Source organism: Macaca nemestrina, chromosome 2, assembly GCF_043159975.1.
Source record: "Macaca nemestrina isolate mMacNem1 chromosome 2, mMacNem.hap1, whole genome shotgun sequence".
Taxonomy (NCBI): Eukaryota; Metazoa; Chordata; class Mammalia; order Primates; family Cercopithecidae; genus Macaca; species Macaca nemestrina.
This window is the reverse complement of record NC_092126.1, coordinates 101751496-101773909: the sequence shown is the minus strand read 5'-3', so window position 1 is coordinate 101773909 and position 22414 is coordinate 101751496. Positions and strand designations below refer to the sequence as shown.

General features: G+C 49.9%; 1 protein-coding gene across 5 annotated transcripts in view; it reads left to right on the top strand.

Annotated features, from left to right (window-relative positions):
- The window catches only part of LOC105480210 (sodium voltage-gated channel alpha subunit 5), a 102707-nt gene extending 80535 nt beyond the window's left edge, over positions 1-22172 (top strand). For 4 of the 5 annotated variants that reach the window (XM_011738775.2, XM_011738773.3, XM_011738776.2 and 1 more), the window contains exons 21-28: positions 3553-3726; positions 7581-7703; positions 9654-9935; positions 12478-12531; positions 13183-13320; positions 14002-14106; positions 15166-15436; positions 18146-22172. In XM_011738775.2, coding sequence (XP_011737077.2) covers positions 3553-3726; positions 7581-7703; positions 9654-9935; positions 12478-12531; positions 13183-13320; positions 14002-14106; positions 15166-15436; positions 18146-19383 — 2385 coding nt within the window. In that variant the 3' untranslated portion in view covers positions 19384-22172. Of the gene's footprint in view, positions 1-3552; positions 3727-7580; positions 7704-9653; positions 9936-12477; positions 12532-13182; positions 13325-14001; positions 14107-15165; positions 15437-18145 lie in introns of all 5 variants that reach the window. The other variant, XM_071091458.1, reaches the window with a different exon arrangement.
- The last annotated feature ends 242 nt before the right edge of the window (positions 22173-22414 follow it).

Sequence of the window (22414 nt, the reverse complement as noted above, 5' to 3'; positions counted from 1 at the left end):
AGACTCCGTCTCAAAAAAAAAAAAGATTGAGTACATCATATGACAAATGTATCATATCCTAAAATGTGAAAATAGTACCATATTAAGAAAACTATATTAATAGGACAAAGATGAAAAACCATATAATTATTTCAATGAATGCTTGATTTTCAAAACTCTTGTAAGAATAGAAATAAAATATATTTTATTCTACTGAATCCAAAGAACAAAAAAAAAGAAATAAAACGTGTTTTCTCAATTTAGTAAAAAACTGACTCTGAAATTAACTTATATCATCATTAGTAGTAAAACCACTTGAAATGTTTTCATTAAAGTGAAGAATAAGAAAAGGATGATTTAACTACCTTTTTAGCTATTGCTCATTATTTAATAATAGTATTGAATTATAGCCAGTGTAATTAATTAAGAAAATTGAACACATGATATAAAAGTTGGGTAATAAAATAATTGAAGTTAATCCAGTCAAGTATAAAAGCAAGAGTTAAAAATGATAGAAATATATCATTATTTATAGATAATATGATTGCCTAAAAAAGAATTTAAACCTATTTTAAAAACATTATATAGCCAGTTATGAAATAAATATGCAAAGAATTACTATTGTTGTTGTTTTATCCTAAGAGAAACCATTTAGTCACAAGTAACATCTCTCAAATATTTCTTACATGCCAAGCACTGCAAGCATAAAATAACTGGGAATAAATATAATAATAAATGTATAAGAGATGCATCAAGAAAACTGTAAAACTTTGCCAAGCAGTGTAAAACAGAACAAATAGATAAACATACCTTCATCTTGGGTAGGAAGACTTCATATTAGTTCCTAAAGTAATTAGTAGATTCAATGCAATAACAAGTTTGCAACATTTCTGAGGAAATCTGACAAAACATTGGTAAAGTTTATCCTGAAAATCATTTAAATGTCCAGGGAAATTCATGTGATACTAATTCAGGAATAGACAGAGAACAGTAGAACCACATAAAGAGATCTGAAGTAGATTTAAGTAAATAGAGAAATGTACTATATGATAAAGTTGACTTTTAATCAGTGGATTTTAAATGGATTATTTAATAAAGTGTTGGGGCATTTGATGAGCCACATTCTGAAAAAAAGTATTAAATGGATATTTACTTCCTAGCAAACTATATTTAATGTTTTTAATGGTAATGTAAAACAATGAAACCACAAAAATTGTTTTCAGAAGCTCAGTTTTTCCTAGCCTCAGAATAGGGCTTTCTAAATGCAGCACCAAAAATTTTACTAAATGAAAATTATAATAAATGATATGATAATATTAAATAATATAATAATTGAAAATGAAGTACCTAGAACTTCAGTATGGTAAACAAAAGCAAGTGAGATTTACAGGCAGGTTGGTGCCACAACCCAGGCTTGTGTTACCAAACAAAGAGTTAATGTTCCCAAATAAACCAGACACCCAAGTACAAAAATAGGCAAAGGATATGAAGAGGTAATTCCCCCAAAAAACACAGCAAATATCCAAAGAAGCGATGTCAGCATCACTCCTAATAAAATAAATGAAAATGTAACGAAATACAAGTTTCTTTCATGAGGCTGGGAAAAGTGAAAAAGGAGAAGTGACAGCAATGTCGGTGGGGCGGTGGAGAACGGCCCCCTTCCTGGCCCAGAGATGGAGTGTCAATTGGTGTTGCCTTCAGAGAGGTCCATTCCCAGACTGTACCGAAAGCGCACCTTTCGCCTGGCAACCCAATTTATCCTCAACAATCCCCTGTCCATGCAACTTTATTTCTACTAGAGATAAACTGTAAATAACCGAAATGTGCGTTATTAATAAGGTTATTGGCTAAATAAATAGCAGTGTATGCAAATAATGAAATATGCAGCCCTTTAAAATAGTGATAGATATTATTGTATGTATTCATATTATTGAGTGGATAAATGTTCATAACATATTGTTTGATGGAGAAAGTAATTTCAAGGCAAATATTGAGTGTGTCTCATAAAATTGTGGTGATTGTGTGTGCACACATGTACACACTGTCAAAAATAATACTCACCTAAATGTTAGCAGTGGTTACTTTGGTGTCATGAAATTAGAGATGCCTTTTACTTTCTTTTTTATCATTTCCATATTATTTAATTTTTATAAGATGCACCCATTTTTATACTCAGAAAAAAAAAAATACAATACCCCTACTTTTTTTTTTTTTTTTTATCTTGAACAACTCCCAAAATCCATTTTGGGAGCTGAATTATCCTGTTGTGCCGTCTACAGTGACCCAGTGAGCCATATGTATGCCTCGGCAGTGCCAACAGCACTGGTCTCTTGGGTCACTGTCGCTCACAGAGGCCCTGAAGTCGGATAGGGAGGCCCAGGAGTGGGAGGTGGAGGCAGCTCCCCCAGAGCCCTAGTGACGCGTTCAGTTGCCTAGACAGGAACCTCAGAGCACACTCTGGACAGAGACAGAAACAGGAACAAATCAGTAGGCTGGAGGTAGAAGCCATCTGGGAGCCACTGGAATTTTTCTGTCAGCTCAGGAATTTGAGTTGAGGCAGAAATGAGGAAGTGGAGAAAGACTTACAACTCCTAGGATTTTGGAAACTGACTCTTAGAGCCTGAGAACTGCAGATTTGACTTTATCTACACCTGTGGTTCCTAAACATCATATCTACAAATGACTTTTACTCTAATTTCTTTAAAATTCAGCTTTACATCAACTCTCATTGGTTTTTGCTTATTTAAATAAATGTTTTGTAAAGTGAAACTTAATCATTATTATTAATTGGAAACCAATATTTTTCCCACGAAAAGTAAGTAACCGTATAAACAAAGCTAAAGCAAAATGGAGTGAAAACAAAAAATATTTTATGTTGTTTCCAACAGAAAGCTGTGAGCTGAGCCTGCACACCCTCTCTCCTTGTTAAAATGGCAAGTTTTAGAAAGGCCTAGCCCAAAACTCAGACTTGATCTTTATTGCGCAGGGAGAGGGGATCACACCATTCATTCGCCTTACTATCCATCTACCATGTAAGGCCATCTCATGGCCTGCCAGTGGCACAGGCCCCGCTTGGAGGGCATTCTCATCTAGTCCAGCACTGCCCAGGAGGAACCCTGTCCACAGCATTCCTCACCCCTTCCCTGCTCTCCTGGGCAGCAGGAGGTATTGTCAGAAACAGTGCCTAGGCCAGGTGCGCTGGCTCACGCCTATAAACCCAACACTTTGGGAGGCCAAGGTGGGTGGATCACGAGGTCAGGAGCTCAAGACCAGCCTGACCAACATGGTGAAACTCCTTCCCTACTAAAAATACAAAAAATTAGCTGGGTGTGGTGGTGGGCATCTGTAATCCCAGCTACTCAGGAGACTGAAGCAGGAGAATCGCTTGAACCCGGGAGGCAGAGGTTGCAGTAAGCCAAGATTGCACCACTGCACTCCAGCCTGGGCAAAAGAGCAAGACTCTGTCTCAAAAAAAAAAAAAGAAAAAAGAAATGAAACGAAACAGTGTCTGGTGCAGGGTGGAATCGGCAGTGGTCCAGACTTCATGTCCGCCTTGTCCGGCCTTGTCTGCAGGCCTTCGAGGACATCTACCTGGAGGAGCGGAAGACCATCAAGGTTCTGCTTGAGTATGCCGACAAGATGTTCACCTATGTCTTCGTGCTGGAGATGCTGCTTAAGTGGGTGGCCTACGGCTTCAAGAAGTACTTCACCAATGCCTGGTGCTGGCTCGACTTCCTAATCGTGGATGTGAGTGTGGGCACCCGAAGGGAACAGGAAGGGGAACCCCATTGCCGGTGTGGGAGAAGGAGGTGAGGTAGAGGGCCCGGTGGGAGCCAGCAGGCTGAAGGGGAGGCACGAGGCAGTGCTGCAGCGCAGACAGAAAGGAAGGAGGATGTGAGTCTGAGACTCAGGCCTTGTCCTCAGGTTCCCAGGCTCAGAGGAAGACAAGAAATAGGAGACGGGTCCTGCCTCTAGAGCCCCCAATTTGGAGCCACAGCAGGCAGAGACCTAGGCCCCTGCTTCTAGGGGAGATCGTTCGAGAGTAGTCAAGGTAGGGGTGTGAGCCACGGCAGGGGCTGGGGGCTCAGGGTCCAGAAAGGGAAGTGAGCAGACAAGCTTGTGCTCTAGCACACACCACAGCAGACTGTAAGTGTCCATCGGGCCCACTAGACAGATGGCCAGTTCAGAGCCTCCATGCACACACGAGGGGCACAGTTCAGAGCCTCCATGCACACATGCCAGGGGGAGAAGGCTGCTGAAGGGATGCTGGGCAGGCAGGGGAGAGCCTCCAGCTCAGGGGGAAGGTACTGGCTGGGGAGGATGAGAGAGGGGTGGAGTCACCCCAGAGGAGGAGGAAGCCGTGAACACTGGCTCGGGGGCTCTGGGTTGCTGCCCTAGACGATCAGGTAGCTGTGAGGTCTGCCTGCCCAGTCTGTGTCCAAGGAGGGCCTGGGGCAGGAGGTCAGCATGGCTTCTGAACATTCGGTTGGCAGATGGAGTGTGAAGCCCCTGCCCCACAGCTACCCAGGCCCCAAGACACTGCTGGGTGCCAGGCAGCATGAATGCAGGGTTACAGGGAAAGTAACCAAGCAGGGAGAAACAGGTCGGTGCAGGGCAGCTCTGGGTCTGCACTCACTGAGGACAAAGAAAGAGAAGGCAAAGGGTGCAGGCAGAGGGACCTCTCTGGGGATCAAACAAAACAGAATGGGGGTCAGGATCTGCAGACTGAAAAGGGCTTTCCAGAAGGCTTTGTTGATGGCTTCTGGCCTTGACATCGGGCTCTGCACACCAGCAGGAGCTATCCTTCCTGTGCTTACAGGACAGACTCAGGCCTGTGCGGTCTCCATACCCCACTCAGAGGCTCAGTCCCCAATAAGCCTGGTCAGAGTCCAGGTTGAGGCTACCAAGGCTGGATGGGAAGTCAAAGTGTGGGTGGCCGTGGTGGCAGAGGCACCTTGGGCTAGAGGGATGCGCAGAAATGCAGATCCAGGTCCTTGAACCTGCAGTTCAGGCCTCTTCCTATCACCCCAGGTGGCCAAGAGGATGCTGATGCTGGGGTGAGGGTGTGTTGTGGGTGGAAGAGGGGCGAGGAGAGCTCTAGACACACTGGGCTGCCTGGCCCAGCCCTCAGAGCCTCCCTGAGATGAAGGAGAGGCCCCTGAGGACTTCCCGTTGAGGGAACATGGGAGGGCCTGGGATCCTGGCCGCTCAGCCCTGAGGCTCCCTGACCCGCTGTTCCTGAAGCATCTTGGGCAGTTGGGTCTGCTGAGGGTCTCCAGCAAGGCAGGCCAGAGGGAATCTGCACAGACATCTGCAGAAGCCCATCCACCAGCCGCTGGCCACCTTGGGGAGCTCAGAGCCAAGGCAGGGGAAAGGGAACTGGCAGTGCTTCCCTGCTCAGGCCCAAGAGAGGAGAAGAAGCCTGTGGAGAAGGCAACCAAGGCTCACAGCAGGGAGGGGCCTTGCCCAAGGCTGAGCAGAAGGAAGTGGGTATGGAATGCAGCTTTCCTGACACTGGCCACACTGCTGTGCCTCTACCCCATCCACATGCTTCATGGGAAAGTTTGTCTCCCATGACAGAGTCTAGGGAAGGATATTTCCAAGAAGAATTCTGCATTATTTTTCAGTAAATGCTATTGGGTCTCTACTGTGTGCAAGCACGGTTATGGTGCTGGGGATCTTAGGGAACAAAACAAGAACGCTTCCCCACATGGAGGAAGGTGGCTGCAAACAATCAGCATAACCAACAAGCCACTTTTACATTATGTGGAAAAGTGGTATCTATCATGGAGCAAAGAGAACTCGGGAAGGGAAGTGGGTGGGGTGGAGGGGAAGGTGCAGGTTACCACGTTAAATAGGACGATCCGGGTAGGCCCACTTTGGTAACATTTGAGCGGGTTTGAAGTTGGGGTTAGCCAGGCCAGTGTCTGGCAGACGTTCCAAGCAGAGGTTGGAAGAGCAGTGCAAGGACGGTGTGTCGGGAGCACGCCTGGCATACTGGGGGAAATGCAGGGAGGCTAGAGCCACTAAGCAGAAGGAAGTGCAGGAGATGAGGCCAGATTGCAGGGAATGCAGCCAGATTGCCACCTTTGAAAAAATATGGGCTTTGATTTAGAATGAAATGACGGTAGCGGGGCAGAATTAGAAGGCTCTGAACAGAAGAGTGCCGTGAACTGACTGATTTTCTTTAGGGCTCACTCGGTCATGGAGGCCAGGGGAGACAGGAATGAGTAGAAGCAGGGAGAAGAGTTAGGAGGCTCAGGCCATGATCCAGGGAGAGACAATAGAGGCTGGGCCAGGATGGTGGCAGTAGAAGTGGTGAGAAATATTTGGACTTCAGATGTATTTTGAAGGCAGAGCCAACAGGAAATCCTGACGGGTTAGACACAGGGTGTCAGAGATAGAGAGGAGGCAGGGAGGACGCCAAGGATCGTGGCCTGCACAGCTAGAGGGATGGAGTTGCCGTCACCTGAGACGGGAGGCCATCACCGGGGCAGATGGGGCAAGCTTTGCAAAGAACAGACCGCAAGGCAGCCTGTTAGGAACTGGGCAGATGGACCAGCTGGACCTGGCACTCTGGAGGTCCTGCCCTCAAGGAGAGGTCCCTGAGAGATGCCCCCCGACTCTCCAGGATTGAGGGCCCATAGCCCAGCATCCTTGAGGGGTGAGTGCGGACAACACCGAAATCAGTCTGGCGTGTCTTCCTCCCCTCGGCCTCTTTGCTCAGCTCCCTCCGACGTGGTGCTGCCAAGCCTGGGAGGAGGCTGTGGGAGTCAGGCCCCTGCCCCTAGCCTCTCCGAACCCCAGGCTGGCCTGAGCACCAGGGCAGTGTGAATAGTGACTACAGGGGAGGTCAGGCAGGAGGCCATTTTTGGCCTGTAATCACAGGCCAGCGGTGAAGTAAGAAGGGAGTGGATACCCACGGAGCTTTAGAAGGACAAAATCCACAGAGTGGAAGTGCCCTGGGAGGGGTGGGCCAGAGGGAACAGAGAGCTGAGGCTCCTGGTGCCACCAAGTCCCCACCTTTGCTTTCCTCCTTTGAAGATGTTGAAATGCTGCACAGTCTGGCCTTGGGGAAATGCCCCGCAATTGTCTATTTGCTCCTACTCAACCCAGGACTGTCTCTCCTTCCTCAAAAAAGGCTTCTTTGGCGAAGAAGGAGATAGGTCCAAGAATTGGAATTGAAGGAAAGAATGTGGAGAACAAAAGCCTAGGCTTTGTGTCCCTGCTCCGCCACACCAGCGAAGTGGCTTTGGAATTCAGTTTTCCCATCTGTAGAACAGAGGTGACACATCGCAACATCGCAGGGTTAGTGGGGTTATTACAGAGTATGTATGTGAAGTGCACATAGCAGCCTCTCAGTAAAGGCCCAGAAGCCAGGACACTCTTGGGCTCGCCCCAGCTTGGGCTCTGGGAAGCCTGGCCCAGTGCAGAGCTGGCCTGTGATGACAGTCCACCCCAGGACTAATAAAGAGTGGACATGGGAGGCCTGTGGCTCTCTGGCACCCAGCGCCATCTTAGCAGGGCCAGGAGCCCTACTGTCTGTCCCCAACAGTGGGGAGCTGTTCCCATCCTCCCCATTTCTACTTTGCCTCCCCCAGGTCTCTCTGGTCAGCCTGGTGGCCAACACCCTGGGCTTTGCCGAGATGGGCCCCATCAAGTCACTGCGGACGCTGCGTGCACTCCGCCCCCTGAGAGCTCTGTCACGATTTGAGGGCATGAGGGTAAGAGAGGCGGCTGCCTTCCCACCAGGGAGTGGGAGGCGGTCCCACGGAGGGACCCCCAGCCTCAGCTTGCTGACCCACAGGCCCAGCGCACTGCTACCCAGGGCCCCTCCCTGTGTTTCTGATGTCCTGTGGCCACGGAGACTGTGACTGAGGCTGACTTGGTAGGAGCATGGCCCAGAACCTCCAAGAGAGGCACAGCTGGACATGGAGGCACCCTGAGGGTAGGCAGCTGTGAGAACCCACCTCCAGGGCTCACCCTCCAGCCCTGTGAGCTCCTGTGCGGGCTGAGAGAGCACTGGACAAAGGAGAGGAAGCAAGAGACTTGCTGGGCACAGGGGTCTCAGCTGTACCCCAGGCCACTGGCACCAGGGCCCCTGTGCTTCTGCTGTCCCGTGGGGCTGCATCTCTGTGTGCCCACTCGGTGTGCCCCTCTGCATACCCTGCCTCCTGGCAGACACAGGCTGCCAGCCCTCTGTGATGGGCAGTGGGGCTGTGGTCGGGAGGGTGAGGGAAGAGGCATAGAGCAAGCTGCATTCCCAGCATCAGACAGAGGATGTACAGGAAATGACCACGTGCTTAGTGATCTCCTGTGCACCATTTTCCTAGTGCAGATCCCTAAGCATTTTTCAAGTCACCACATTTTACAGAAGAATAAGAACAGATAAGTCAGATTTGAAAACCCACCAAGAAAAACATCAGCCGTGATATATAGCAAGAAAACAAATACACATGTGTGTGTTTGTGTGTACTTGTGTGGGGTATTTTTTTTTAACAAAACATACACAGTTCTGTGTGGCTTCAGAAGACATGTTTGTTTGTCTCTCACTGACCCAGCAGGCACCACACACAGCTCAGGTTGATGGCTTTGAACTTTGCCCACGCCCCCAGTCCATGGAGACACACAGAGCTCATTCCTGGTGGGAAACCATCCACAAGATATTATTCAGAGTTAAATATCTCTTTGGGAGCAAGGACATTTGATTCCAGAGGGACGCAAGGAGACACTAGGTGCCAGGGATGCCTCTGCGGTGGCCGTTGGCCACAGAGCCAGCCAAGGGCAAACTCCCAGGGCTTCCCCGCCTCACTCTACACCCAGATGTTCGGTGCCCTAAGAGCTTGTTTCCCACCCGGTTCCAGGGTTCAGCATGCCTTCTGGGGACCAGCATCCCCCAACCTGGCATCTGGGCCACACCACACGGTCCACACCAGCTTCACCTCCAGTCTGTGTGGCGCTCGTGTTCCTGGTGCATGGACAGCTGGGGACTTGGTCCATGAGTGGGGTGGAGGGTCCCAAATGCCTCTACTAGGGAATCTTCTACAGGGTGCTCTGAGTTTAGATGCAGAACATGAGGCTGTGGCTCCATGGGATCTGAGAGCCCCTCACTAGGGAGCGGGTATCACAGGGAGTGCCCATGCCACCTGCTCTCTGGCTCTGCTCTTATGGGAGCACTGGAGAACTGCCACAACACCCTCTAGACACTGCACTGAGGTCCCCTGGGTTACTTCAGGGGAGAACACACATCCATCCCAATAGCAACAACCTAAAATAAACCAGAATTTAGCTCCAAAAATGTAAGGACTCTTGGGATTGTTAGGAAACCCAGTCTTGGGGACATGTTTTGAGAGGTCTTTCCCATCAAGTTGCTGGCATCCTCAACCAGCACACACCGTGGTGAAAATCAGGTTTTAAAGATCACAGAATCAGGGCAGGGCCAAGAAGGGAAAGCAGATGTTCTGAAGCCACACCAGACTCTAGTGTGTACTCCCCTCACTCCCCACCAGGGCTTCCAGCCATGGAGCTGGCCTCTCCCATGAGTGTGGGATCTGCACACCCACCTGCACAGCCCCCTGCAGCCAGGGAGTTCATTCTTTCATGGGGGAGGGTCTTGAAAAAGGCATGCGCTTTGGGCCCCCCCAGGAACTGAGCCACTTCTCTGTCCACTTGAGGTGGTGGTCAATGCCCTGGTGGGCGCCATCCCGTCCATCATGAACGTCCTCCTCGTCTGCCTCATCTTCTGGCTCATCTTCAGCATCATGGGCGTGAACCTCTTCGCGGGGAAGTTTGGGAGGTGCATCAACCAGACAGAGGGAGACTTGCCTTTGAACTACACCATCGTGAACAACAAGAGCCAGTGTGAGTCCTTGAACATGACTGGAGAATTGTACTGGACCAAGGTGAAAGTCAACTTTGACAACGTGGGGGCCGGGTACCTGGCCCTTCTGCAGGTGGTAAGTCCTGGAGAGAGGGACATCCTTCCTCCCAATAGCTGTCAAGCAGCATGGCCATCACCCATGATGTGGGCAGGAGTGGGGCAGTGGGGCCATGCTGGATTTTCACAGGAGGATCGTAGTGCCCAAAGGAGACTCAGGACTCTCCAGGGATTTGGCTCCTTGGGAAATCCCCAGACTTTCAGTTCTAGAACCAATACCACATTCTCCAAATTGCAGAGTATAGGGATGGCTCCGTGGTGCTATAGAACCAACTCCCCAGCCAGTAGTCAAGTTGACCTCTTCAGGCTATCAGTTAGGCAGTGTGATGGCACAGGTTAAAAAATGAAAGACCATAGACTACTCAGGAACTGAACTGTTAGCAAAGTTGTGACTGTGGCCACCCTCTGTTATAAAAGATAGTGTTAGCTCTTGTGTTATTTAAAAGAACATATTTCCATCTTTGATGTGCAATGTTTAAGCACACACAATCCTTCTAGGGTTTTCATTGATTTTGTGAGTACGATGGCTTCCGTGATTATAGCACATTCCATAAAATTAACCTACCATTAGCCTTGACTAATGCAGCAGAACCACAGTGCAAAAAGCTACAACTTGCTTGTCTTGCTATTCCAATCTTAAGCCCAGACACCTGTCTCTGGTTCCCAAAGCAGAGGAAAACTCAGCAGACTCTTACCTGGAAACTTGAGGCATCCACTCACACCTCCACCCATCCCTTAAGCCCCAGTGGTAGTCCCACAAAGACTCACCTGCACTGCCTACTGGAGAACGGTAGATTAGTGCCAAACCCAAGGATCTGTCTATTCCTGCAACTGTCCCTCAGAATGTTGGAACTTTGGAATAAAAGGCCTCGTTTTGTAGACTAAGAACTGCTCACCTTTCCAGACACAGCCGCTCGGTGTTTGGGAAGAATTCAGTCATAAGTATCTCATACCCTTGGGTGGTCCCCAGCAGTTTCCAAAGTATTTCCGGGCCTATCTTTATAGGCAAGGGCCTGTTGGTACAGGGAGCTGGAGTAGCTTGCCTAATATGGGCGACCTCAGCTTCCCCTTCTGCCTTACCTGCCTCATAAGAATTCTTAGACACAGGAAGTTTGTGTTACTGAGCTTGTGCTTAGAAAGGAGGCTTGGGGACTGGCCACGGTGGCTCACACTTGTAATCCCAGCACATTGGGAGTCTGAGGTTGGTGGATCATTTGAGGTCAGGAGTTCGAGACCAGCCTGGCCAACATGGTGAAACCCCCGTCTCTACTAAAAACACAAAAATTAGCTGGGCATGGTGGTGTATGCCTGTAATCCCAGCTACTCAGGAGGCTGAGGCAGGAGAATCACTTGAACCCGGGAGGCAGAGGTTGTAGTGAGCTGAGATCACACCATTGTACTCCAGCCTGTTTGACAGAGTGAGACTCTGTCTCAAAAAAAAAAAAAAAAAGAGGCTTGGGGCAGGACAGGACTGGATTTGGCCAAAAACACAAATGAGACTTCACTGGGGAGTCAGTCTCACCACCAAGCATGTCTCTTGGGCTCTTTCTGCATAGCAGCCCAGACTAGGGCTGGTGCCACCAGCACCAGGGCCCTCTCTGGTTCATCCCCCCTCTTTGCTCCCTTGGTGTAGTGTGCTGGAGCCAGCTTGTGCCAGCTCACAAGAGCTCATCGTTACATTTTCAGAAATTTTGCAAGCTATTTATTAAACATAGCCATTAAAAAAAATTAATTCTATAAACTTACAAAATTAACTAAATGATATTAAAGCAAAGGTAATAAACACTCAAGATTCATCATTACTTTTTAGTGTTATCATCTATGCTTTTGAGGTTTTTTACATCTAGTTTGTCTGTATAGTGGGAGTACCATAATGCTAAGCTCCTATGCATCTCTTCTCAACTCCATTGAGTAACTTCACATTGGTAACCTGAAATCAACCATGGTGGGAATATTTACACAAGAGAAATTGGCAAACCAACAATCAGGGTTTTTTCTTTTCTTCTGGGAAGTCAGCTGTTAACTATTTACCAATACACCGTTGACAAAAGAACCCCCTTAAGTACAAGGGAAGGTTGAGATTCTTCGGGAACTTCCTTTGAAAGTCCATGGAGCAGAAGCCACATGGTTCTCTGAGACATAGGACAAGAGGGACCAGGTCAGCCCTGGAGTCTAGAACACAGAGTTTAAGCTCCACCTCTGTCTCCCTGACAGAATCGCTGGCAGGATTCTGTGATGTTTTAGAAATGGAAATGAGTGTGGATCTGAAGGACAGACCTCCTGCAAGCCCCCTCAGACTCTTGGCCTCAATCAAGAAGCTTATTCCCTGCTGCATGGCCTTCTTGGGGCATCCGCTCAGTTGCTTCCCCTCCACCCCTAGCCCTAAACAAGGTCTTTCTCTGACCACCTGGGCATTTGGATGCTGCTGAAGGGGTGAGGTGGGGTGGCTTGCTTTTCATAAGAAGCTTGCTTCTGGCTTCATCCGTCCAGACCAGAGCCCTAAGTAACTCAAGCGAGGTGCAGAATTAAATGATTGTCCTAATCTTGTCTTTTCCTCCCAGGCAACATTTAAAGGCTGGATGGACATTATGTATGCAGCTGTGGACTCCAGGGGGGTAGGTTGCCACAGTGGCCCCTTCCACCAAGTCAGGCACCTGAGGCTTCTGGTTGCTTGGCCACCAGGGAATCAACGTCTGCATCTGAAAGCCCAGCCCACAAGGGCAAGATCTCGTGTCACTCTGGAGTACAACCTCTCTGGAATGCCCAAGCCTGGCTCTGGGGCAAGGTTGCTTGGTCTCCTAAAAAGTCCCAAAATTCTCAAATGTCTTTAATTAAACTCACTGTAGTTTACTGACTTTTACCCCCAGGAGGATGGGGTGGAAGCAACAGAGATGCAAATCAAGCTTCTTCTTTGTCCAGCACCCCACCCGGTCACACTGACAGTTCAGTGAAGACTGAAAGAGGTCCCCATGTACTCCAGCCTCCCATTGACCCAGGGCCAGAGCCAGGCACTGATACTCTGCCAGCCCTGAGCCCAGCATGTCTGCTGTCCTCACCTGCCACCATCCACTCCTCTCACCTCTATCGCCACCCACCTCTGGCCCACAGACTCACATAACTGGGCTAGTGACCTTCCTCTAGATACATCCTCTCTCCCACAGAATGGATGCCCCTAGCCAGCCCTCTGCCTCCACCCCCCACCCCTCCCCATGTGACCCCCGAGACCCCAGCCTGTCTGATCTCCCTGTGTGATTTCTCCCTCACAGTATGAAGAGCAGCCCCAGTGGGAATACAACCTCTACATGTACATCTATTTTGTCATTTTCATCATCTTCGGGTCTTTCTTCACCCTGAACCTCTTTATCGGTGTCATCATTGACAACTTCAACCAACAGAAGAAAAAGATACGTAGAGCACCAGCTCCCCGCTGGGCTGGGCAGAGCAGGGCTGGGTGCCAGGGGATTGAGGGGCCATTCGGGCTCCGGGCCCCATCTCACCTTCCCTGCTGGGGATGGTTCTCTTCTTGCTGCTGCTGGAATGAGGTGGGGAGAAGGGTGTGTCCAGGGATGTAACATGTCTAGGCCTGTAAGAACATAAGAAGGGGCTTTGGTGGGAGGCCCCATGTCTGCCCTAATCCACCTGAGAGATGAGACTCCTGGGAGAAGCTGGTGTGAGAGCTGCATCTGTTCACCTGGTCCATGATCAGAGGTCATGGGTAAAGCCTGTGCAGAGGCCCTGGGTCTTCCCAGAGCTTCATCAGAGCGGCTATAACTGGGTTGTAGACAAACTAAGTGAACAGAGAGAACATGAAGGCTGGTTGAGCTAGGAGGGGGAAAGGGCGGGGGGTGGATACTGGATTTGCAGGTCATAAAGCCAGAGAGATCTCAAGGTGAAAGGGGACAGGGCTCCTGGATAAATAGATTTGGGGAAGAATCTGTGGTGCAAAATAGGGACATATTTTGTCCAGGAGAGGAAGCCAGGAGGTGGTTGACCCTGGCATCCTCATCAAGGAGGCAAGATCCTGGTGCCCTCCATGCTGGGGCCTCTGAGAACCCCAGAATGAGGTTGGTGCCTTCTCTCTGCACTTAGGGGGCCAGGACATCTTCATGACAGAGGAGCAGAAGAAGTACTACAATGCCATGAAGAAGCTGGGCTCCAAGAAGCCCCAGAAGCCCATCCCACGGCCCCTGGTGAGCTAAGCTCCTGGTTCTGTGGGAGTGGGGAGGATCTTCTGGGGTCCCTGGGAAGCTTTCATGCCGCACGGCCAGCCCTCAGGGCCACCTCACAGTCTTTCAGCCCAGCCTGAGGGACGCTATCAGATGTCTGAGCATGAAGAGAGGTCCCAGCCTCATACAGATAGGGAGGAAGGTATGAGAAGGATGTAGCATCCCGGGACACTCTCCTCCCACAGGAACCCTCTGTCTCTGAGCAGGTCTCCTCCTTCCCCTCAAGGATGCAGGCTTTCCTCGGGAAAAGCAGGGCAGCCTTCACGGCCCCACCCCGCCCCACTCAGAGCCTCATCCTTGGACCCCCAGAACAGTCAGGGAGCCGGATTCCTGAGTTAGCTGGTGGGGAGAGCCAAGAGCTCTGGAGAGTGGGATCCTCTCAAAGACTGACTCCCTTGGCCCAATCAAGCCATTATCCAAAAAAATGTGTGTGTGTGTGTGTGTGTGTGTGTTTGTTTATAATATTTTCTAAGTGGGAGAACAGAAAAAAAAAATGTGTATATATATATATATAAAAAATCTTATTTCTTTCCCCAAATAATCTGGGCTGATTTACAATTAAAGACACATGTAAATATGGTTAGTACAATAAATAAAATAAATTACATTAAAAAGTAGAGAAAATATATTAATCTAAGCACTGACATAATTACTAGGGTTGAAGTTGAAATTTACCCTTGAGCTTTCAGACTGTGGCAACTGAAAGGGAAGCACAGTGAACAGTATGCTAAGGATGCTCAGGGCAGGAAAAATCTCCCCCTGAAGATCCATCATGGAAGTCCTCATGGAAGATGGAGCCTTGGAGCTGGGCCTTGAAGCCCAGGAAGCATTTCAGCAGGAGAGCCAATGGCTTTAACCTCCAGGAGTTTTTCCTCTGCACTCTCTGTGGCAGTGTGGCAGGGGTTTTGGGCTCACTAGAGGGTAGAGTGGGAGGGTGGGTGGCCTGGGATGAGAGGCAGAAACGGGCATTTGCCAGCCTCCCAAGCGCCCTGCTGAGCGCTTTCCATTTGCCTCTCCTTTCAGAACAAGTACCAGGGCTTCATATTCGACATTGTGACCAAGCAGGCCTTTGATGTCACCATCATGTTTCTGATCTGCTTGAATATGGTGACCATGATGGTGGAGACAGATGACCAAAGTCCTGAGAAAATCAACATCTTGGCCAAGATCAACCTGCTCTTTGTGGCCATCTTCACAGGCGAGTGTATTGTCAAGCTGGCTGCCCTGCGCCACTATTACTTCACCAACAGCTGGAATATCTTCGACTTCGTGGTTGTCATCCTCTCCATCGTGGGTGGGTATACAAGTCAGCTGGACAGAAGCCCTCCCCAGCCAGGCCTCTCGTCCGGCCCCTGAGTCTCTGCTGAATGCCACGTACAACCCTAGGTTCTTTCATTCTTTTTTCAGTGCATTTCTCACCCCCCTCCCCTCATACATACATGCACACACACACCTCTCCAGAGAGAACTTATCTGGAAGGGTCCACTTGGGTCAAGGAGACCAACCTGGCAGAGGACCCAGCACTCCCTCCTGGCCCCACCCTCCAGAGGACCTGGGAACACAGTTCTCTAACTGCTTAGATAGCTTCAAGGATGAGTCTGGGAATGGGAGTGGGTGCTGTGGAGGCTAGTTCTGCCCGCACTTAGGTTGAAGGAGAAGGAAGCTCACTAAGGATGAGGTGGGTCCCCAAGGATGGGGAGTAGGTGGCCCTCCAGAGTAGAAGTTATCCCTGAAGATGGAAAATTCTGGAGCTAACCGCCAAGGTGTATGCCAGACTCTTTCAGACATACCTGCCTCATGCAATTCACCCAGTCAATTCAGCACTAAAGGAGGGAGATTGTACAGCTAGGGAGAAGCAGAGACCCAATCCTGACCCATGTCTGTTTGACCTCAGAGCTCAGATCTTTTTTTTTATATAACAGCTTTCCTGAGACATAATGCACATGCCATAAAATTCATGGTTAACTTTAAAGTCACTTTAAAGTATACATTTCAGTGTTTTTTAGTATATGCACAGAGCTTTGCAACCATCACCACTATCTAATTTTAGAATATTTTCCTTTCCCCAAAGGAAACTCTACCCATTTAATAGTCACTCCCCATTCATTTCCCCTCTCCCTCAGCCCCTGAAAGCCTCTTATCTAAAATTTTGAGGGACCACCAAACTGTTTTTCAATTTGGCTGCACCTTTTTACATTCTTACTGTCAATGTATGAGGATTCCGATTATTTCGCCCTCACCAACACTTGTTATTGCCTGCATTCTTTTTATGGGAGCCCTCCTAGTGGGTGTGAAGTGATATCTCCTTGAGGTTTTGATTTGCAAAACCAAATGACTGATGACTAACGATGCAGGACATCTTTCCATGTGTGTGTTGGTCATTTATATATCTTCCTTGGAGAAATCTCTATTCAGATCCTTAGCTCATTTTTTAATTGGGTTATTTCTCTTTTTAGTGTTGAGTTGTAAGAGTTTACATATTCTGGATCATAGTCTCTTATCAGATATATGACTTGCAAATATTTTCTCCGAGTCTGTGAGTTTTTTCATTTCCTCGTGGTGTCTATTAAAGGACAAAAGTTTTAAATGTTAATCAAGTCCAGTTTACTTACATTTTTTCTTTTGTCACTTGTGCTCAGAGCCCAAACTCTTAACTCCACCCCCATGGGACTCTGCCTTACAGTGACTGTAACTTTCATCTTTCTGCCATATACAACCTCTGCCACTGGTAAATGCAAAGGATAATGCAGGGGCTAAGGCAGGCACTGTTGTGGCTATAGTGATGGGCAGATGGAAGCACAGAGTAGGGTCAGGAATCTCTGGGGGGTCTCAAGCAGGGTGAGGGTGAGAGCGTGCCTCATGGGACTGGAGAGGAACTTTAGAGAATGCAGGATGTGAGCAACAGGAATGGAACCATTGAGGGACAGTCTCAGAGGCTTTGGAAGGTGCAGCATGTACTTTAGGATCATCTCCTGGCCCGGGGTTTGGGCAGTACCAGAGAGGAGTGGTTAAGAGATGAACTTGGAGCCCGAATGTCTGAGTCAAATCCCAGCTTCTCGCTCACTAGGTGGCAACTTGGGTAAGTTACCTCACCTCTGTTTCCTCTTCTGGAAGATGAGAATGATGGCATCTGCTCACTTCCTAGGACAACGGGAAGGACTAAATGAAATGATGGCTATAAAGTGCTTGGCCCATTGCTCCACTGACCGTAAACCCTGGACACATGTCAGTCAGTGACATTTTTATATAAGGAGTCTGGAAAGGGCACTTGGGCCATATAAGACAAGTTTATTTCACTCTTTATTCTGTCATTTATATCCATGCCCCTTAAAACTCCAAACCCAGGTAGTCACTGGAGACCCAGGGGTAGTGAAGCCCTCAAAGGTGGCAGAGTTAGGAGGGTGATAAGAACCATCACAGAGAGGCTGAGAGAAGACACTGGCCATGGTGTGGCATCAGGGAGCACTGACTTCTGGGCCAGTGTTTCATGCCCTTCGATGGGCACATAAATCATCCGGGTGTATTAAGATGCAGCGGGCTGCGGTGGAACTGAGATTCTGCATTTCTGATAAGCACCCAGGAGATCCCAAGGCTGCTGGTCCTCACACCACACTTTGAATAGCAAGGAGCTAAAAGGCCTGAGTGCTAGTCCAAGCTGGGCGGGCAGGATGCTAAGCAGAGCCCCTCTGGCCTGAGAACCCAAGATACAGAAGATGGGCCTAGGACAGCTCTATTGTGCAGGTACACACTGAAGATTAAGGAATGAGGGGGCTGAGAAGGAACCCTGCAAAGGACCCATTTTTCTGGGTGACAGATGCAGACCTGGAGACTCAGACAGGCAGGAGCAGGCAGAGTCCTAGCATGCCCAGTGGACGCAATCCTCCTGGAAGGGCCACCTCTCCTTGGCTCCTTGCCTTACAGAGACTCCCCCACCCCTGCACAGTGATGCTGGCTAGAGGACCGAGGTACCACCAGTAGCCACAGTCTCTGTTGTTTCCCACAGGCACTGTGCTCTCGGACATCATCCAGAAGTACTTCTTCTCCCCGACGCTCTTCCGAGTCATCCGCCTGGCCCGAATCGGCCGCATCCTCAGACTTATCCGAGGGGCCAAGGGGATCCGCACACTGCTCTTTGCCCTCATGATGTCCCTGCCTGCCCTCTTCAACATCGGGCTGCTGCTCTTCCTCGTCATGTTCATCTACTCCATCTTTGGCATGGCCAACTTCGCTTATGTCAAGTGGGAGGCTGGCATCGACGACATGTTCAACTTCCAGACCTTCGCCAACAGCATGCTGTGCCTCTTCCAGATCACCACGTCAGCCGGCTGGGATGGCCTCCTCAGCCCCATCCTCAACACCGGGCCCCCCTACTGTGACCCCACTCTGCCAAACAGCAATGGCTCTCGGGGGGACTGTGGGAGCCCAGCTGTGGGCATCCTCTTCTTCACCACCTACATCATCATCTCCTTCCTCATCGTAGTCAACATGTACATTGCCATCATCCTGGAGAACTTCAGTGTGGCCACAGAGGAGAGCACCGAGCCCCTAAGTGAGGACGACTTCGACATGTTCTATGAGATCTGGGAGAAGTTTGACCCAGAGGCCACTCAGTTTATTGAGTATTCAGTCCTGTCTGACTTTGCCGATGCCTTGTCTGAGCCACTCCGTATCGCCAAGCCCAACCAGATGAGCCTCATCAACATGGACCTGCCCATGGTGAGTGGGGACCGCATCCATTGCATGGACATCCTCTTTGCCTTTACCAAAAGGGTTCTGGGGGAGTCTGGGGAGATGGACGCCCTGAAGATCCAGATGGAGGAGAAGTTCATGGCAGCCAACCCATCCAAGATCTCCTATGAGCCCATCACCACCACACTCCGGCGCAAGCACGAGGAGGTGTCAGCCATGGTTATCCAGAGGGCCTTCCGCAGGCACCTGCTGCAACGCTCTGTGAAGCATGCCTCCTTCCTCTTCCGTCAGCAGACGGGCAGCAGCCTCTCCGAAGAGGATGCCCCTGAGCGAGAGGGCCTCATCGCCAATGTGATGAATGAGAACTTCTCCCGGCCCTTTGGCCCACCCTCCAGCTCCTCCATCTCCTCCACTTCCTTCCCACCCTCCTATGACAGTGTCACTAGAGCCACCAGCGATAACATCCAGGTGCCGGGTTCTGACTACAGCCACAGCGAAGATGTCGCCGACCTCCCCCCGTCTCCAGACAGGGACCGTGAGTCCATCGTGTGAGCCTCGGCCTGGACACATCATGTGAGCTGGCCAGGACACACCAAAAAGCAGCCTTTTGCACCGCGGCAAACCCAAATGCAGTCAGTCACAAACAGCCTGGGGCCTTCCTGGCTTTGGGAGTAAGAAATGGGCCTCAGCCCCGTGGATCAACCAGGCAGAGTTCTGTGGTGCTGCGTGGACAGCCGGAGCAGTTGGCCTGTGCCTGGAGGCCTCAGACAGACCTGTGACCTGGTCTGGTCAGGCAATGCCCTGGGGCTCTGGACAGCAACTTCATCCCAGCTGCTGAGACGAAATATAAAATTGAGACTGTATATGTTGTGAATGGGCTTTCATAAATTTATTATATTTGATATTTTTTTACTTGAGCAAAGAGCTAAAGATTTTTCCATGGACATGGGCAGCAATTCATGCTGTCTCTTCTTAACCCTGAACAAGAGTGTCTGTGGAGCAGCCGGAACTCTGTTCTCAAAGCAGAAGTGGAATCCAGTGTGGCTCCCACAGGTCTTCATTGCCCAGGGGTCGAATGAGGGCCCCTCCCACGTGACCTGAGATGCTGGGAGGGCTGAACCCCCCACTCACACAAGCACACACACACAGTCCTCACACATGGAGGCCAGACACAGGCCATGGGACCCAGACTCCCACTCTAAGGGAGACAGGCCTTTCCCTGCCGGCCCCCCAAGGATGGGGCTCTTGTCCACGGGGCTCACTCTGGCTTTCTGTTGTCTCCAAGGTCCCATTTTCCCCCTGCATTTTCACGCAGGTCATATTGTCAGTCCTACAAAAATAAAAGGCTTCCAGAGGAGAGTGGCCTGGGTCCCAGGGCTGGCCCTAGGCACTGATAGTTGCCTTTTCTTCCCCTCCCATAAGAGTATTAACCATAAAACCAAAGGGCACAAGGGTGCCAGCCCCACTCACGGCCTGGCATACAGCTTGTCCTTGCTCCTGGAACCTGGCAGGCCCTGCCCAACAGGCCAAGGGAAGAGAAGGCTGAGCCATGTGGGTTTGGGGCTAAGAAGTTCACCAGCCCTGAGCCATGGTGGCCCCTCAGCCTACCTGAAGAGAGAAAACTGGCCATCTCCCAGGGCTCTCTGGACCATGTGCGGAGGAGTTTTCTGTGTGGCCCCCAGCTCCCCTCCAGACACGGAGACGTGGGAGTGGGGAGGGGAGCTTGGCCCTGTGCCCTCTGCAGGGAAAGGGATGGTCAGGCCCAGCTCTCGTGTCCAGAGAGGGGAGTGAACCATGGCTCCTCTGAGAGAGGGGGCACTGTGGTCAGGCCCAGACTCTCTGGCTCAGCCCGGGATCCTGATGGCACCCACACACAGGACCTATTTGGGACAAGGTCCAGGTGGTCCTATAGGTCTTGTGAAAAGGCTTTTTCAGGGAAAAATATTTTACTAGTCCAATCACCCCTAGGACCTCTTCAGCTGCTGACAATCCTATTTAGCATATGCAAATCTTTTAACATAGAGAACTGTCACCCTGGGGTGACAGGGTCAACTGGCGGAGCCTGAGCAGGCAGGGGCTTGGCTGCCCCATTCCAGCTCTCCCACAGAGCCCCTCCATCAGGCGCATGCCTCCCAGGCCACCTCAGTCTCACCTGCCCGCTCTGGGCTGGCTGCTCCTAACCTACCTCGCCGAGCTGTCGGAGGGCTGGACATTTGTGGCAGTGCTGAAGGGGGGGCATTGCCGGCGAGTAAAGTATTATGTTTCTTCTTGTCACCCCAGTTCCCTTGGTGGCAACCCCAGACCCGACCCATGCCCCCGACAGATCTAGTTCTCTTCTCCTGTGTTCCCTTTGAGTCCAGTGTGGGGCATGGTTTAACTGTCCCAGCGACGTTTCTCCAAGTGGAAATCCTATTTTTGTAGATCTCTGTGCTTTGCTCTCAAGGTTTGGAGAGGTGTGTGCCCCTGCTGGGCGCTCACCGCCCGCTGCACAGGCAAGAATGCGGTTGGGAGGCAGGCCAGGCTGCCAGCCCAGCTGGCCGGAAGGAGACTGTGGTTTTATGTGTGTGGACAGCCCGTGAGCCTTGAGACAGGTGCCTGGGGCTGGCTGCAGACGGTGTGGCTGGGGGCAGGGGTGAGCCGGACCCAACCCTTAGCTTTTAGCCTGGCTGTCACTTTTTTGATTTCCAGAACTGCACGATGATCAGCAGGAGGGGAAAAGAGAGTAGGAAAAAGGAGGGAAAGACAGACATCAAGTGCCAGATATTGTCTGAATTAATAGAGCACTTCTCACCAAACTTCATGTATAAATAAAATACATATTTTTAAAACAAACCAATAAATGGCTTACATGACCTGGTCTAGGCTCTGTCCTTATGCTGAGATTTGACAAGAGTGGTAGCAGAGGCCCGAGGGCCTGGGAGATGGCCTCATCCCGAGCAAGTCTGGGGAACTTGCTGAGAGAGCATAACACTGACCATCATAACCATGGTTTAAGCCTACAGTTCTGTGGCAGTAAGCACATGCATACTGTGGTACCACAATCACCACCGTCCATGTCAGGAACGTTTGTGTCAGCCCAAATTACAACCCTGCACCCATTAAACACTAACTCCCCACTCCTCCCTTCCCCCAGCCCGGGGAACTGCCATTCTGCTTTCCATCCCTACAAATTCGACTACCCTAAGTGCCTTATATAAGTGGAATCATACAATATTTGATGAATTCGACTATCCTAAGTGCCTTATATAAGTGGACTCATGCAATATTTGTCCTCTTGTGACTGGCTTATTTCACTTACCATAATGTTCTCAAGGTTCATCCAGGTTACAATATATTTCCTTCTCTTTTAGGATTTTTTTTTCAGAATTTTCAGAATTTTTTCTTAATTTTTTTCATAAATTTTCAGAATTTACATCCTTTTTAAGGCTGAAGAAGATTCCATTGTATGTATTTTGCTTACCCTGTCACCCACTGAGGGACACTTGAGTTGCTTCCACATTTTAGTTATTGTAAATAATGTTGCTGTGAACATGAGTGCACAACTCTCTGAGACCTTGCCTTCAATTCTTTCGGGTAGGTACTC